This window comes from Haematobia irritans, chromosome 2 (genome assembly GCF_050003625.1).
Source record: "Haematobia irritans isolate KBUSLIRL chromosome 2, ASM5000362v1, whole genome shotgun sequence".
Taxonomy (NCBI): domain Eukaryota; kingdom Metazoa; phylum Arthropoda; class Insecta; order Diptera; family Muscidae; genus Haematobia; species Haematobia irritans.
Genome location: NC_134398.1, coordinates 42,886,525 through 42,902,319, shown reverse-complemented (window position 1 = coordinate 42,902,319; position 15,795 = coordinate 42,886,525). Strand labels below are relative to the sequence as shown.

At 38.8% G+C, this 15,795-nt stretch overlaps 1 protein-coding gene across 1 annotated transcript; it reads right to left on the bottom strand.

The window, feature by feature from the left end:
- Positions 1-11,712: 11,712 nt before the first annotated feature.
- Positions 11,713-14,794, bottom strand: LOC142227502 (uncharacterized). The gene is made up of 3 exons (XM_075298049.1): positions 14,703-14,794; positions 14,428-14,639; positions 11,713-12,399 (listed from the first exon to the last, which is right to left on the bottom strand). The coding sequence occupies exons 1-3, from the start codon at positions 14,715-14,717 to the stop codon at positions 11,817-11,819; spliced, it is 810 nt and encodes a 269-aa protein (XP_075154164.1). The 5' UTR covers positions 14,718-14,794; the 3' UTR covers positions 11,713-11,816.
- Positions 14,795-15,795: the final 1,001 nt, after the last annotated feature.

Here is a 15,795-nt window from a genome sequence, read left to right as displayed (position 1 = left end):
TATGACCATAAAGAGGTGTTCCAAAAATGGTGAGTATCGGTCCATGTTTTGGTATAGCCCCCATATACACCGATCTCCCGATTTTACTTCTTGGGCTTAGGTTAGGTTAGGTTAGGTGGCAGCCCGATGTATCAGGCTCACTTAGACTATTCAGTCCATTGTGATACCACATTGGTGAACTTCTCTCTTATCACTGAGTGCTGCCCGATTCCATGTTAAGCTCAATGACAAGGGACCTCCTTTTTATCGCCGAGTCCGAACGGCGTTCCACATTGCAGTGAAACCACTTTGAGAAGTTTTGAAACCCTCAGAAATGTCACCAGCATTACTGAGGTGGGATAATCCACCGCTGAAAAACTTTTTGGTGTTCGGTCGAAGCAGGAATCGAACCCACGACCTTGTGTATGCAAGGCGGGCATGCTAACCATTGCACCACGGTGGCTCCTTATAGAAACCGCAGTTTTTATTCAATTTACCTGAAATTGGAAATCTAGAGGTATTACAGGACCACAAATACGTGTACCAAAAATTGTGAGTATCGGTTCATGTTTTGGAATGGTCCCATATATAACACGACCTCCCGATTTCGGGTTATAGAAACCGCAGTTTTTATTCAATTTACCTGAAATTGGAAATCTAGAGGTATTGTAGGACCACAAATACGTGTGCCAAAAATTGTGAGTATCGGTCCATATTTTGGTATAGCCCCCATATAGACCGATCTCCCGATTTTATTTCTTGGGCTTCTAGAAACCGCAGTTTTCATTCCATTTACCTGAAATTGGAAATCTAGAGGTATTGTAGGACCACAAATACGTGTGCCAAAAATTGTGCGTATCGGTCCATGTTTTGGAATGGTCCCATATATAAAACGACCTCCCGATTTGGGGTCTTGGGCTTATAGAAATCGTAGTTTTTATCCAATTTGCCTGAAATTTGAAATCTAAAGGTATTTTATGACTATAAAGAGGTGTCCCAAAAATGGTGAGTATCGGTCCATATTTTGGTATAGTCCCCATATAGACCGATCTCCCGATTTTACTTCTTGGGCTTATAGAAACCGCAGTTTTTATTCAATTTACCTGAAATTGGAAGTCTAGAGGTTTTATAGGACTACAAATACGTGTGCCAAAAATTGTGAGTATCGGTCCATGTTTTGGTATGGTCCCCATATAAAACGACCTCCCGGTTTGGGGTCTTGGGCTAATAGAAACCGTAGTTTTTATCCTATTTGTCTGAAATTGGAAATCTAGAGGTATTTTAGGACCATAAAGAGTTGTGCCAAAAATTTTAGTATCGGTCCATATTTTGGTATAGCCCCCATATAGACCGATTTCCCGATTTTACTTCTTGGGCTTCTAGAATCCGAACTTGTTATCCTATTTGCCTGAAATTGGAAATCTAGAGGTATTTTTGGGTCATAAAGAGGTGTGCCGAAAACGGTGAGTATCGGTCCATATTTTAGTGTAGCCCCCATAGGAACGATTTCCCGATTTTACTCCTTGGGTTTCTAGAAACCGTAGTTCTTATCTGATTTGCCTGAAATTGTAAATATTCTCGTATTTTAGGCTCGCAAAAACGTGTATCGGATTAAGTTTTTATCGGTCCATTTGGTAATGCCTCCATATAGACCGACTTCACTTCATGAGGGCGTAGAAGGCGCACTGATCATGAAAATTGCTTGAAACTCAATGTAAAATTTCCAGATTTTACTTCTACAGATTTAAGATTTCAAATCAAGACGTTATTTTATAATTTTCTTGCACACTTACAAGAGATGTTAATGATTCCTCTAAAACTCAAACAAAAATGGTTCTTATAAATCCAGAATCTGATATAGTCCTCATAGGTGAAATCTTTAAATTTATCTTCGGGAAGTGTCCTCAAGTCCTCAAGCCCTCCTGAAATTTCAAAGGAAACCCTAATATTTTGTTCATGGTGGTGGGTATTTAAGATTCGGCCCGGCCGAACTTACTGCTGTATATACTTGTTTTCAATTGAGGTTGGCATCATTCGCAAACAAAAAAGTAACTCCAACTTTTTTGCTTCACAAAAGACTTGCCAAAAGTGGGGACTGTATTACCGCCATAGGTTGGAGGAACCGGTGGAATCTTTTGTAAATTAATATTAAGTTTTGATATAAAACACATTCAAATGTGTCGCATATTGAAATCCTACATTTGAATCCTTCGTCATAGTGAAATATAAAATTTCCAGTTATATTTCTCTACAAAATTAAATGTCAATCATTAGCGATAACCTTAAGCGTGTGAATATGACCGATTTTGTCCATATGTCAAGAGATATGTGCTCCCAAGTGACAAATTATAGAACGATATCACATAGAGGAATATGTGTCCTCTATCATCTACCATCATCATCCATAAATAAATATTCAATAAGCCATCAAATATGAATGAACAATTTGATCCTAACAACATTTAACCCAACTTCCATGAACGATTTAGTTGAATGTGTAGTTGTACGTCTGTATGTGTGTGTGTTTTTTGTGTGCCAGGACAATTTCGCTTTGGTAAAATATCCTTTGATATTTGTCAAAGTAACCAAGAAAGCTACCGTGCTAAGATGTCTACCCCCCAGATGAAGATGAATGTTTCCTTGGCTATACATACTTCTAAGATGGTGAATGGTTGGTGAATATTTGTCAAGATGGCATTACTTGCCATGACAATAAAATCCTTGATGGAAGGCAAAAAGGATTGTTCGTTTGCATACAAAATGGGTAGCGACAACAAAAAAAAAAACAAAACCAGGAGAAGTACAATAAATATAAATTTCATATGTGTATAATAGGGTGGGGATAGATTGCAAGATAAATTTTTGAAAAAAAAAAATAATGTTTTTGCGGTTGCCACTTGAGTTAAAAACAATCTAGCAAAACGTTGGAGAAAATTTTACCACAAACTACTAAAACAAAAACTTATTTTGTCAAAATTGTATTTCTATAGAAAATTTTGTCAAAATTTTATTTCTACACTAAATTTTCTCACAATTGTATTTCTAAATAAAATTTTCTCAAAATTTTATTTCTATAGAAAATCTTCACAGAATTTTATTTCTATAGAAAATTTTCACAAATTTTAGTTTAAGAAACTTTTTTCAAGTTTTTATTTCTATAGAAAATGTTGTGAAAATTTTATTTCTATAGAAAATGTTGTCAAAATTTTATTTCTATAGAAAATTTTGTCTAAATTTTAGTATTATAGAAAATGTTGTCAACATTTTTCTGGAAACTGTTCTCAACATTTTATTTCCATAAAAAATGTTCTCAAAATTTTATTTCTATAGAACATTTTATCAAAATTTTATTTCTATAGAAAATTTTGTCAAAATATTATTTCGATGGAAAATTTTGTAAATTTTTTTTATAGAAAATTTTCTCAAAATTTTATTTCTATAGAATTTTTTTTTTTTGATTTTTATTTTCTATAGAAATAAATGTCTCAAAATTTTATTTCTATAGAAAATGTTCGCAAAATTTTATATCTATAGAAAATTTTCTCTTTGTTGCCATAGAAAATGTTGTCACAATTTTATTTCTAAGTGAATTTTCACAAAATTTTATTTCTATAGAAAATTTTGCCAAAATTTTATTTCCAATAGAAAATGTTGTCAAAATTATATTTCCGTAGAAAATTTTGTCAACATTTTTTTGCATAGAAAATTTTGTCAACATTTTATTTTCATAGAATTTTTTTTTTAATTTTATTTCGATAGAAAATTTTTAAAAATTTTATTTCGATAGAAAATTTTCTCTAATTTTATTTCTATAGAAAATTTGGACAATTTTTTCAAAATTTTATTTCTATAGAAACTTTTTTTGTCACAATTTTATTTCTATAGAAAATTTATTTTTTCATTTTTATCAAGATTTTAGTTTCATAGAAAATTGTGTCAAAATTTTATTTCCATATTAGGAAGAAGCTTATGTACCCTCCACCATGGATTGCGTAGAAACTTCTACTGAAGACTGTCATCCACAATCGAGTTGCTTGGGTTGCGGTACCACTTGCCGATGGCAAGGTATCTTAAAACTTCCTAACACCGTAATATATACCACATAGTCCATACGTGGTATATATTAAACTAAAAAAGGCCGATTAAATACGTATATAATTAAGTTTAAAGTTTCTAAAGAAGTAAAATTTTGACCAAATAAAATTTTGACAACATTTTCTATAGAAGTAAAATTAAAAAAAAAATTTCTATAGAAATAAAATTTGGAAAAATTTTTCTATAGAAATAAAATTTTGACAAAATTTTCTGTAGAAATAAAATGTTGACAAAATTTTCTATAGAAAAAAATTTGATACAATTTTCTATAGACATAAAATTTTGATAAAATTTTCTATAGAAATAAAATTTTGACAAAATTTTCTATAGAAATAACATTTTGACAATGTTTTCTATAAAAATAAAATTTTGGTAGATTATTTTTGGCTCGAGTGGCAACCATGATTATGAACCGATATGGACCAATTTTTGTGTGATTGGGGATCGGCTATATATAACTATAGACCGATATGGACCAATTATGGCATGGTTATAAGCGGGCTTATACTAACACCACGTTGCAAATTTCATCCGGTTCGGAAGAATTTTGCTCCTCCAAAAGGCTTCGGATGACAAATCTGTGGATCGATTTATATGGGGGCTATATATAATTATGGACCGATATGGACCACTTCTTGCATGGTTGTTAGAGACCATATACTAACACCACGTACCAAATTTCAACCGGATCGAATTAATTTTGCTCCTCTAAGAGGCTCCGGAGGTCAAATCTGGGGATCGGCTTATATGGGGGCTATATATAATTATGGACCGATATGGACCACTTTTGGCATGGTTGTTAGAGACAATATACTAACACCACGTACCAAATTTCAATCGGAACGGATGACTTTTGCTCCTCTAAGAGGCTCCGGAGGTCAAATCTGGGGATCGGTTTATATGGGAGCTATATATAATTATGGGCCTATGTGGACCAATTTTTGCATGGTCATTAGAGAACATATAGCAACACCATGTACCAAATTTCAGCCGGATTGGATGAAATTCGGTTCTCTTAGAGGCTCCGCAAGCCAAATCGGGGGATCGGTTTATATGGAGTCTATATGTAATTATGGACCGATATGGACCAATTTTTGCATGGTTGTTAGAGACCGTATACTAACACCATGTACCAAATTTCAGCCGGATCGGATGAAATTTGCTTATCTTAGAGCAATCGCAAGCTAAATTTGGGGGTCCGTTTATATGGGGGCTATACGTAAAAGTGGACCGATATGGCCCATTTGCAACACCATCCGACCTACATCAATAACAACTACTTGTGCCAAGTTTCAAGTCGATAGCTTGTTTCGTTCGGAAGTTAGCGTGATTTCAACAGATGGACGGACGGACGGATATGCTCAGATCGACTCAGAATTTCACCACGACCCAGAATATATATACTTTATGGGGTCTTAGAGCAATATTTCGATGTGTTCCAAACGGAATGACAAAGTTAATATACCCCCATCCTATGGTGGAGGGTATAAAAATAGAATAAATAGCTATATATGTTATGTCTCATTAGTTCTTTATTGGTTTATATAGAGGAGTCTATGAATAATTAAAGACCGATTGAACCAATTTGCGCTTGGTAATTATGGTGCCATATGTCGACGAGATCGGACGGATTTTCTCTAATGGGTAATTATGGTGCCATATGTCGACGAGATCGGACGGATTTTCTCTAAGGGTTCCGGATGTTAAATCTGGGGATCAGTTTATATGCGGGCTATATATAATTATGGACAGATATGGACCAATTTTCGAATAGCTTTTTGATGGTATATACTAACTTCGCATACCAAATTTCACCGTGATCCTCTCAGAGGAGTAAATTTCATCAAATTTTGATTATGAATGTTTTATTTTCTTAGATCACTGAAAAAAATATTGTCGTGAGGCCAAAGATTTCATGTCCTTAAAACACGAATGCAAATTTTGCTTAGCATAGAAGACGCATTTCTTTAATATAAAGTTTTTTTCCTTGTCCAGAAGTCTTAACATTTCAATGAAGTCGTATTGTCCTTATAATTAAGTGATTTGACTTAAAAATGGGTATCATAACATGAAAGAAAAAATTTTTGGGGTAAGGTCAACTTGGCTTTAATAATTCAGCAAAATTCTTTAAAACCAATGAAATTGTCTTTACATTTGTTGTCTTTTTGCATCTTGAAAACAAAGCAAAAAATCGTTAAAAAATAGGACATGTTTTTCAACACTTTATTTTAAAGACGTTTTTACTTGAAACATAGCATAATTTCTACTGGAAGTCGAGTCTGAATTTCGAAAATAAAGCTGTCGTTAAGGACTTTGATAGCATATGAAGAAAAAGCTGAAAAAACGAAAAAATTTAAATTTGCTTCGTAGAAGTAAGAACACAAAACCTAAATTTAAAAGAGAATTATGTCTTAAAAATATCCTTACTTATATTCTCCGCTTCTTTCGCTCTGAATCAATACCAGTTAAGACAAAATCTTTGGAATCGGGTATGCTTTTTTTCAGTGTGTATGGTGATTACCATATTGTTCACGAATGGTGTCATTTTACCGGTGTCCCTTTGACAACGTTTGGTCTTCATCTGACATCATATGTGTGACAAATATTCGTTGAGAGATATCCAAACAATTTAGATTTTCTTTCGGTGTACTTATAATATTATACAATTTTTGTAATATAAATTGTTTCACCCTTTTATACACACACATACCTCAAAAGAAAATGTCATGTTCACAATTGCTAGTCAAAATTGGTCTATTTGGTTTATAAGGCTATAGACATATGCACATCTCCCACATCTTATTCTTGTAGACATTTTTCTTGTTCCGGACCATCATGTTGTGGGATCGAAGAACATGCAATTGCCACTATTCCACAAATAAGTTGTTCTTCATTTTTTTTGTTCATATGGGATAACACCCCATAGTAAAGAAAATAATCGAAAACAACCTCTGAGAAAGCCTTTATAATATTGATATGGTGATTGGGTTATGATGACGATGATGATGGTGATTGAAGATTTATAGGAATATTCTAACCCTCATCGACATTTTATTGGTTAACCATAGAACATAACCGCTGAACAAAACTTGTAATACATATTCCTGTTGTTTTTTCCTCTTCTTTTTTCATGTAATGAATGGATTGTTAAGCTCAAAGAAAAAACTTAGGAGCTGTAATGACCTGCCGAGCTACGGAATCCACAAGGCTGTGGAGGAGTAGTGGCTCATGTTTGTGCGATTCACCCTTGCTCGAGTCTCTTTCTGGCTTCAGTATTGAAATCACCCTACATACACTATATAATGATTAATTCCAAGTACAATTTGAGGTGTCTGGTCATGTACTCAACTCCCAGTAATCGCAGATGCTTCATCAGTAGTATTAAAACTCTATTAGGGTCCACCTTATGGAACTCTCCTTTTCACTGTAAGAGGATTCGATATTCTATCTCTAAACTCCACACACAACTGGCGCCCGCACAGATAATGAAGAACCAGGTAGGGACGTGTTTTCGATGTCCTCGAACAGCCTTACATGGCTGACCGTAAACAACGCGTTCGATAGGCCAATAGCCAGTTGACTCCTCTACTTATCAGGGCTATAATCCCATGCTAAACTACGTAATCTACAAGGCTGTGGAGGAGTACTGCCTCAAGTCTATACGACTCACCCTTGCTCGAGTGTTTGCATGGCTTTAGTAATGGGATCACCCTATCCATTTTCCAGACTTCGGACACAATGAGTGTTTCCAAGGACAAATTGAGGAGTATGATCAAGTCCTCAACTCCCAGTAATCCCAGATGCTTTAACATTAGCATTGAAATTCAATTGCGGTCCACCTTAGAGAATGCACCGTTTTACTCTATAGCGGTTCGACGTTCTATCTCTAAATTCCACGTACCACTGGCGTCCGCACAGATAATTAAGAACCCAATTATAATTATCACGTCTGCCGGTAGCGACGTGTTTCCGACGTGTGTCCTCGAAAAGTCTGGAATGGCTGACCGTATCGAATGCCTTTGATTGGTCAAGTGGCAGATTGAGTCCTCTATTTATTAGGGCTATAATGCCATGCTAAACTATGGACATCACAAGGCTATGGAAGAGTAGTGCTTCATGTCCGTACTATTCACACTTGCCATTTTCCAGACATCGACTATAATGATTGATTCCAAGGACAAATTGTGGAGTCTGGTCAAGTACTCAACACCCTGTAATTCCAGATGCTTCAATATTACTATTGAAATTCCCTTAGGTCCCACTCTAGAGAACTCCCCTTTTCACTCTACGAAGGTTCGACTTTCTGTCTCTAAGCTTCACGTACCACTAGCGCCCGCACAGATACTTAAGAACCCAATGTTAGGAACCTGCCGGTAGCGACGTGTTTTCGATGTCCTCGAAGAGTCTGGCATGGCTGACCGTATCGACTGCCTTTGATAGGTCGACTGCCACTCTAGAGAATTCCCCTTTTCACTCTACGAAGGTTCTGTCTCTAAGCTTCACGTACCACTAGCGCCCGCATAGATACTTAAGAACCCAATGTTAAGATCCTGCCGGTAGCGACGTGTTTTCGATGTCCTCAAAGAGCCTGTCATGGCTGACCGTATCGACTGCCTTTGAAAGGTCAAGTGACAGGTTGAGGCCTCTATTTATGTATGCTTTAATGCCATGTAAAGCTATGGAATACATAAGGCTGTGGAGGAGTAGAGCCTCAAGTCTGTACGATTTACCCTTGCTCGAGTCTTTGCCTTGCTTCAGTAGTTGAGACACCTTGACCATTCCCCAGACATGGACTATAATTTGTGGACAAATTAAGGAGTCTGGTAAACTTCAACATTAGCATTGAAATTCCATTGAGGCCCACCTTTGGGAAATCTCCGTTTTACTCTACAGCGATTCCACGTTCTATCTCTAAACTCCACTTGCGGCCGCACAGATAATTCTGAACCCAACGTTTGGCTCCTGGAGGTTGGAACGAGTATTCGATGTCCTCAAATAATCGTACATGGCTGACCGCAACGCCTTCCATAGGTCAAGAGTCAGGTTGTGTCCTCTGTCAGGGATATAATTCCGTGTAAAGCTACAAATCCAAAAGGAGTCTGGTCAAATACTCAACTTCCAGTAATCGCAGATGCTTCAACAATAGCAATGAAATTGCAATGGGATCCACCGTAGGAAACTCCCCGTTTTACTCTACATGGGTTCAATATTCTATATCTAAACTCTACGCACCACCGACGCCCGCACAGATAATAAGGAACCCAATGTTTGGCTCCTGGCGGTAGCAACATGTAATCGATGTCCTCGAAGAGTCTTGTATGGTTGATCGTATATAATGCCTTAGGAAAAAAGCCAGGTTGAGTCATCTATTTATGCATTCTGTTATGCTATGCAAAGTTACGTAGTAGTGCCTCAAGTCTGTACGATTCACCCTTGCTCGATTCTTTCCTTGGCTTCAGTAGTGGAATCACCCTAGCCATTTTCCAGGCATCGGCTATACTGTGTGAATGCAAGGATAAACAAATTAGCACAGAAATTCAAACGGGTCCCAGCGCCTTGGATGGTTTTACACTGTTGAGGGCATTGGCAATTTCGGCTCCGATAAATTGTGGTGTAGCGCTGGTTCGGAATCTACGAATGCGCTCTATTACACTTGGGGTGATCAAATGTCGTTTGAAAAACCACGCAAATATCTTCGGATAATTCACCTCCACGTCGCCAAAGGTGACTGAGATCTCGTCATCTCTTGTAGCAGGCTTCGAGAAGGTTTTTCCGAATAACGACAATTTATCTGTGCCTAGGTATGGACTTCAGGTGCTCCAACAATAGGTTCTCCTTGTGCTCAACGAGTATCTTAATAATCTCCAGAATTAGGTCCCTGATTCAAGGATCTACATAGTTACACACGGCGGCACTCAACACGCTTGTGTGCGAGTCCCTTCGCTTCTGGTGGAAAGTTATGCCTCACCTGGACAAATCCTCCAGAGGAAATGAAGCGCTCGACAATTGCTGTGGTGATGTCCCAGAACACTCTCTGGACAGCATTTACATGGGGAAGGGACATGCACTTACTAAAGCGACAGTCGGTGTATTCTCTGAAGGCTACAGGTATGCCTTGTCTTTCTTTTGCTTGATAAACGGAGGGTCGGTCAATGGAGCGAATTATGTGAAGATGGTCTGATCCAAGTATAAAGACAACTCCTGCGTTTGTGATGTCCCGCAACTTCATCAGGGCACTGATGAACTTCATCAGGGGCTCACTGAAGTGACGATCGGTGTACTCTCTGAAGCCGCCTTAGTTGGCTTTCTTTTGGTTGATAAACGGCGTTAAGAAGTTATGAAATCAGAGAGTCTATCAATGAAGAAAATTATGGGGAGGTGCTGAGACCCCGATGAAATGGTGAGTTTCAGGACACGCCATTTATCAGAGCAGGCGACGCTAAAGATATGCCTGGCGAACTCTTGCAATCACCCATTATTACAAAATGTGGAGTATAAGACCAAAACTGGGCGTCTCTGGTCATTACCCGGGACAGAATGCCAAACTTCATGGTGGGTATTAAAGTCTCCTAGCCCCAATCGATTAGGCGTACATTAGAGCACTTACATGTGTGGACTATAAACTGGAGAACAACTACTAACAGGCGCTATATACTGTTCTATATTGCAAGGATCTGTACAATTTGGAAGTCAAGTCGCAAACCTCATTCCTCGGGCGCCTTACGTAGCACATTGTATCCATTATAATGGTGCAAGCTGCAGGAGGCATTGAGCTTCCTCTCTTGAGTCGCCGCGATCCAGTTTCGCTTCCGATTCATAAAATCAACAATGCCACTCATTTTAACTCGGAGTTCATCCGGAACTTGTACAACATCATACGGTGTCAGATACTGTCAGGCAGATACAGAATATTGTTGAGCGGGAGATGTTGACAGGGTTCGTAGTCTAACGACCCTCTACAGCTGTCGTTGGCACAGCATCCTGTCACGTCGCCAGTATGACAATACTCCTGCAGTGATGTTAGACCTCAACGGAATTGAATGGTGGTGAGTCTGGTCTCGGGATCCGCTCTATCCCGACTCGGATCTCAAGTAAACGAATGAGGCTCCCATTAAAACATCTTTATCCATCACAAAAGGACGGACGAAGCAACATGGTAGCCGTTGACCGATAGGTTAGGTATAATTGCAGCCCGATATTTCAGGCTCACTTAGACTATTCAGGCCATTGTGAAACCACAGCGGTGAACTTCTCTCTTATCACTGATTGCTGCCCGATTCTATGTTAAGCCCAATGACAAGGGACCTCCTTTTTATAGCCGAGTCCGAACGGCGTTCGACATTGCTAACCGATGATTTGGACCCATCGAGTCAATCGGGTGCTTAGAACCTGTTGCAGTGCGGTTGTAAACAAAACTTAGTATCAAACCGCTGGCGATAAAAATGGGTCGGCTTCATTCTCTAGCCACAGTTCGTTAACTTAGGAAAGCTTATATTCCGATGACTTATCAACGGGATCCTTATGAAATACAGCTTTTGTAGCTATATCTTGTCTGAGGAGTGCACATATGAGGAGTTTAGCACAAGCATTTTCAGCCTGGAAAAACATCCCTTTTGGATGCCATAATAAAATAAAAAATTATCTTTTTAATGCATTTATTGAATTTGAAAAAATAAAAAATTAAACAAACTTAAATCTAAACCAATACAAACAACAATAAACAATTCATGATTCAATCAAATTCACAACCAACCACTGGGAGCACCGCCCTTTGCCCCAGCAGCAGCGGCTGCAGCAGAAGACCATGGTCCCAGAGATTCTAAATTCGGTACATGATTGGTACCCGAGTTGATAGGATTAAAAGCTGAATCTTTGGTATAGGCCAAATGATGAGCAGCTCCAGCATTATGATTACGAGCAAATTGTCCCAATTTGGAGGCTTCATATTCGGTTTTTTGTATCTCAGCGGCTGCAGCATGAGCCGAACGTTGTAGAGCCTGGGCAGCTTCAGCTTCACGGGCAGCAGCAATACGTTGCTGATGGGCCACAGCAGCTTTTGTTTGGGCCAAACGTTGTTGCGCCAACACTACAGCTTGAGCTGCGGCTGCAGCCTCAGATCGTTGAATGGCAGCAGCAGCTTCAGATTTTTGAGTAAGTAGAGCAGCGGCAGCTTCTTTTTCCATAGCCAAACGTTGTTGATTTAGAACATTCTCTTTGGCTGCTTGCATTTGTTGTTGGGCGATTAAGACATTACCGGAGGCCTGTTTAGCGGCAGCAATAGCATTGGCCACCTCACTGGGTGAAGGGGAGCCAATACGTCCAGAGCTGGAAAGATATTGTGAGATTAGTTGGACTAATAAAATAAATATTAATGTGTTCTAAAAAGGAAATTGAGAATTTCTGGCGTAGCTTTTTTCAAGACCGAACACAGAAGTATACGGTGACCGATATGTAATGTAACAAAGTAAAGGTCTGTAGATGAACTCTCCAGCATTAAGGCAATACTACGAAAACTTCTGTCAAAACAGCCAAAGTTTACTGGTAATATGCAGATGGTAGCTGGACCGAATCACCGGAAGAAACGATAGACTTGGTACTGGGAACACATTTTCCCGAGTGTGAGTTTAACAAGGCACCAGCCCGATGTAGTTTCAGAAATCACAAAGGGGCAAAAGGAGAAGTCTCCAAAATTATTACCAGGGATATCATCAGATAGGCGCTGGACCGTTTTGGTCCCTACTTATCTCCAGGGATGGACCGAACCTACTCCTGTATGTTGCAGAAGTCCTTCGATATCTTATGTAACTCTGGGAGATTATCAAACTGTCAACATGCTTATTTAAAGTGCAAATCTGTGGATTCGACGCTACACTATGTAGGGCATCATATTGAGAGATCCATGAAACGCAAGGAATATACACTGCAGGTTGCGAGAAAACCGGTCTGATATGGAACGACAAAAGTAGTAAAAACTCAGAATTTCTAATGGCGACGCATAGGTAGGATTTGAGACCTTTAATAGCCATCATAAAAGGACACAACACACTTGGGAAGCACATTGGCTTAATGACTGACGATATTTGTAGATGGTGCCTGGACCCGGCACCTCTTTTACCTAACGTAAAGGGCTATAGGTTTTTCATTTTGTAATTTTTGGAAATATTGGCTATTTTTGGCACCAATTATGACCATCAAACGGACGGTAAAGTCATCACATGCTCGACAAAAGTAATTCTCCAGTATTTTTGTTTATTCCCGGCGAGGCGTCGTCTTCAAATTATCGACAAATCTGGAGATTTTGGTGGCCAATTGTGCTGTAGAAATGAATCACAGATCATCCTTTTTAAGCCATTGATAAGAGGTGATCTACCGAGCCACATCCTGGAGGGCACCATTTGAACGAGCCAAGATCATTCGGACAGATTTTAGGAAAGACCTCCATTCAATTTCCCACTTCATCGTATTAGGACGCGGCATTGAAGGACGCTTACTTGACCACAACCAATCAGTGATGACGATGATTCTCCGGTATCTTTGCCTATTCCCGGCAAAGCGTCGTCTTGAAATGATCGACACTTTGGAATTCGGAGATTTTGATGGCCAATTGTGCGGTAGAAATGAATCACATAACCTCATTTTTAAGCCATTGAGAGGAGGTGAACCACCGATGTGGAACCAATAAAGAGATCAACATTGGAACGAACCAAGACCATCCAGATCGATTTCAGGAAAGACCTACATTCAATTTCCCACTTAACCACCGATGATAATGATGAGAGGAATAAGGGCGGCATTGAGGGCCGCGCAAATGGTCACCATATGCGCGACCTTTATTGCCGCCCTTATTGCTCTCATCACTGTCATCGCAGAAGGCCGGGCACATGACCACAACCTCTCAACGATAACGAGAAGCGGTTGTGTGTAGATATCAGATCTTAGCTGAGAAATCAGAGATCTGGTCTCTCTAGACAGCTGTCTCTCAACGATGTACCTCGTCATCGTTGAGAGGTTGTGGTCATATGCGCGGCCTTCTGCGATTACAGTGATGAGAGCAATAAGGACAGTAGTAAAGGTCGCTCATATAACCACAACCTGTCAACGATGACGAGGGCAGCTGTCTGGAGATTGCAGAAAGTACTGACCTGTCCAGAGAGACCAGGTCGGTGCTTTCTCAGCTAAGATCTGTTATCTCCAGGGTTCTGAACCCATTGCAATTCAAGATGTATGCCCAAATTTCAGCCTAAAATTGAATTGAAACCAAACCATTGCAATATTGTGGCGTGAAGTAGTTTTAAATCTACTTGCTTACTTCAAAGTTCTGTAAAGTTCTCCTAATGTATTTTCATTACTCACTGAGCATTCCATGGATTCCAGGCATTAGAGAATCCGGATAATTTAAAGGGACCACCTGACCAACTACCAGCATCACCGATCCAAGCATCTAAGCTACGTTTTGGAATTTTACGACTCGATCCTTCACCATTATCAGTAGGAGATTTGGTAGATGGATTTACATCCTCGCCAAATGCCTGATGTAATGCTAAAGCTACAACAGCAATGTAGATCTGAAAGGTAAGAAGCACGCATTAGTTTACCAGAATACTTATTTAATTGAATTGAAGAATTACCAAAGATTTTAACATGTTCCAGGGATTTCGGTTGCTGCAAGTTGCAAGGTAAAACAAAAAAGATTTCTAGGTTTCTGTGTCGTCTGTTGAAACTCCAAACTTAACTGATACTGATCAACTTCTAGATGTTGATATTTATACCAAAATCTCATCAAACCATCTCCTCCTATGATTCATTCATTGGGGCAAAAGTAAAAGTCTATTTACTCAAATTGCTTATGAAATGCAATTTCGAAGGGAGTAGGTAATAATGAATGCCCATCCTGTCCACCTGCCATAACTTCAACCATCGATATTGACATAATCGATCACGTAAATTAAATTAAAGTACTCTGGTTTACTTTGTTATAGGCTGCAGCTGCAGCAACAGCAAGTGTTAAATACGTGAAGATCAGCCTCCTTAGTTGGAGTATTTGACCCATAATCATTGGTATTTCATGTAGCCACTTTTTGGACTTAGAAAGAAAGCCAATTGTGTAACAATGGCTATCATATCATAATTGGTGACCCATCAACCTTTTTCTCTGGTACGCTGCATTAAGAAATGTAGTTCAACAACATAAGATTTTGGATGTGGGAGAGTAAGATCGCTATGGATCTTTGGGAAAATGTGTTAACGAACTAAATTAATGAAATTGTAAAATAAATTTAACTGATATTGACTAAATCTTAATCCTCATAGATGATAGAAATGACAGTTGGATATTCCAGGAAGTCACAAAGATTGAGAGCCCAATATGTATTGCAATTTGCAAACAACTTCAGGTTGTTATCATTTCTAAACAGCTCTGATAGCTGAAAGATGCGTTATAGTGTGATTCAAAAGTTATAGTGTGATTGCTTTATAATTGGCTGGAAAACCACACGTGGCTATGGAGCCCTCCAGCTGATGGTGCGTTCATGGTATGTCGAGAATAAATAGGACCACACTTATTTATATGACAGGTGCTATGAGGACCACAGCCACTGCCGCTTTGGAGGTATTGAATGTAGTTATCCAACTCGACTTACATATTAGGAAAACAGCATAGCTGACACTTATGAGACTTAAGAGCTTGGTCACGCTGGATAGTACTGCAGGCATACTGAAATT

Coding starts and splice junctions, on each gene's coding strand:
- LOC142227502 (XM_075298049.1), bottom strand. Junction 12,400..14,427: donor TGGAATCCATGGAATGCTCA/GTGAGTAATGAA, acceptor ATATCTTTCCAG/CTCTGGACGTATTGGCTCCC.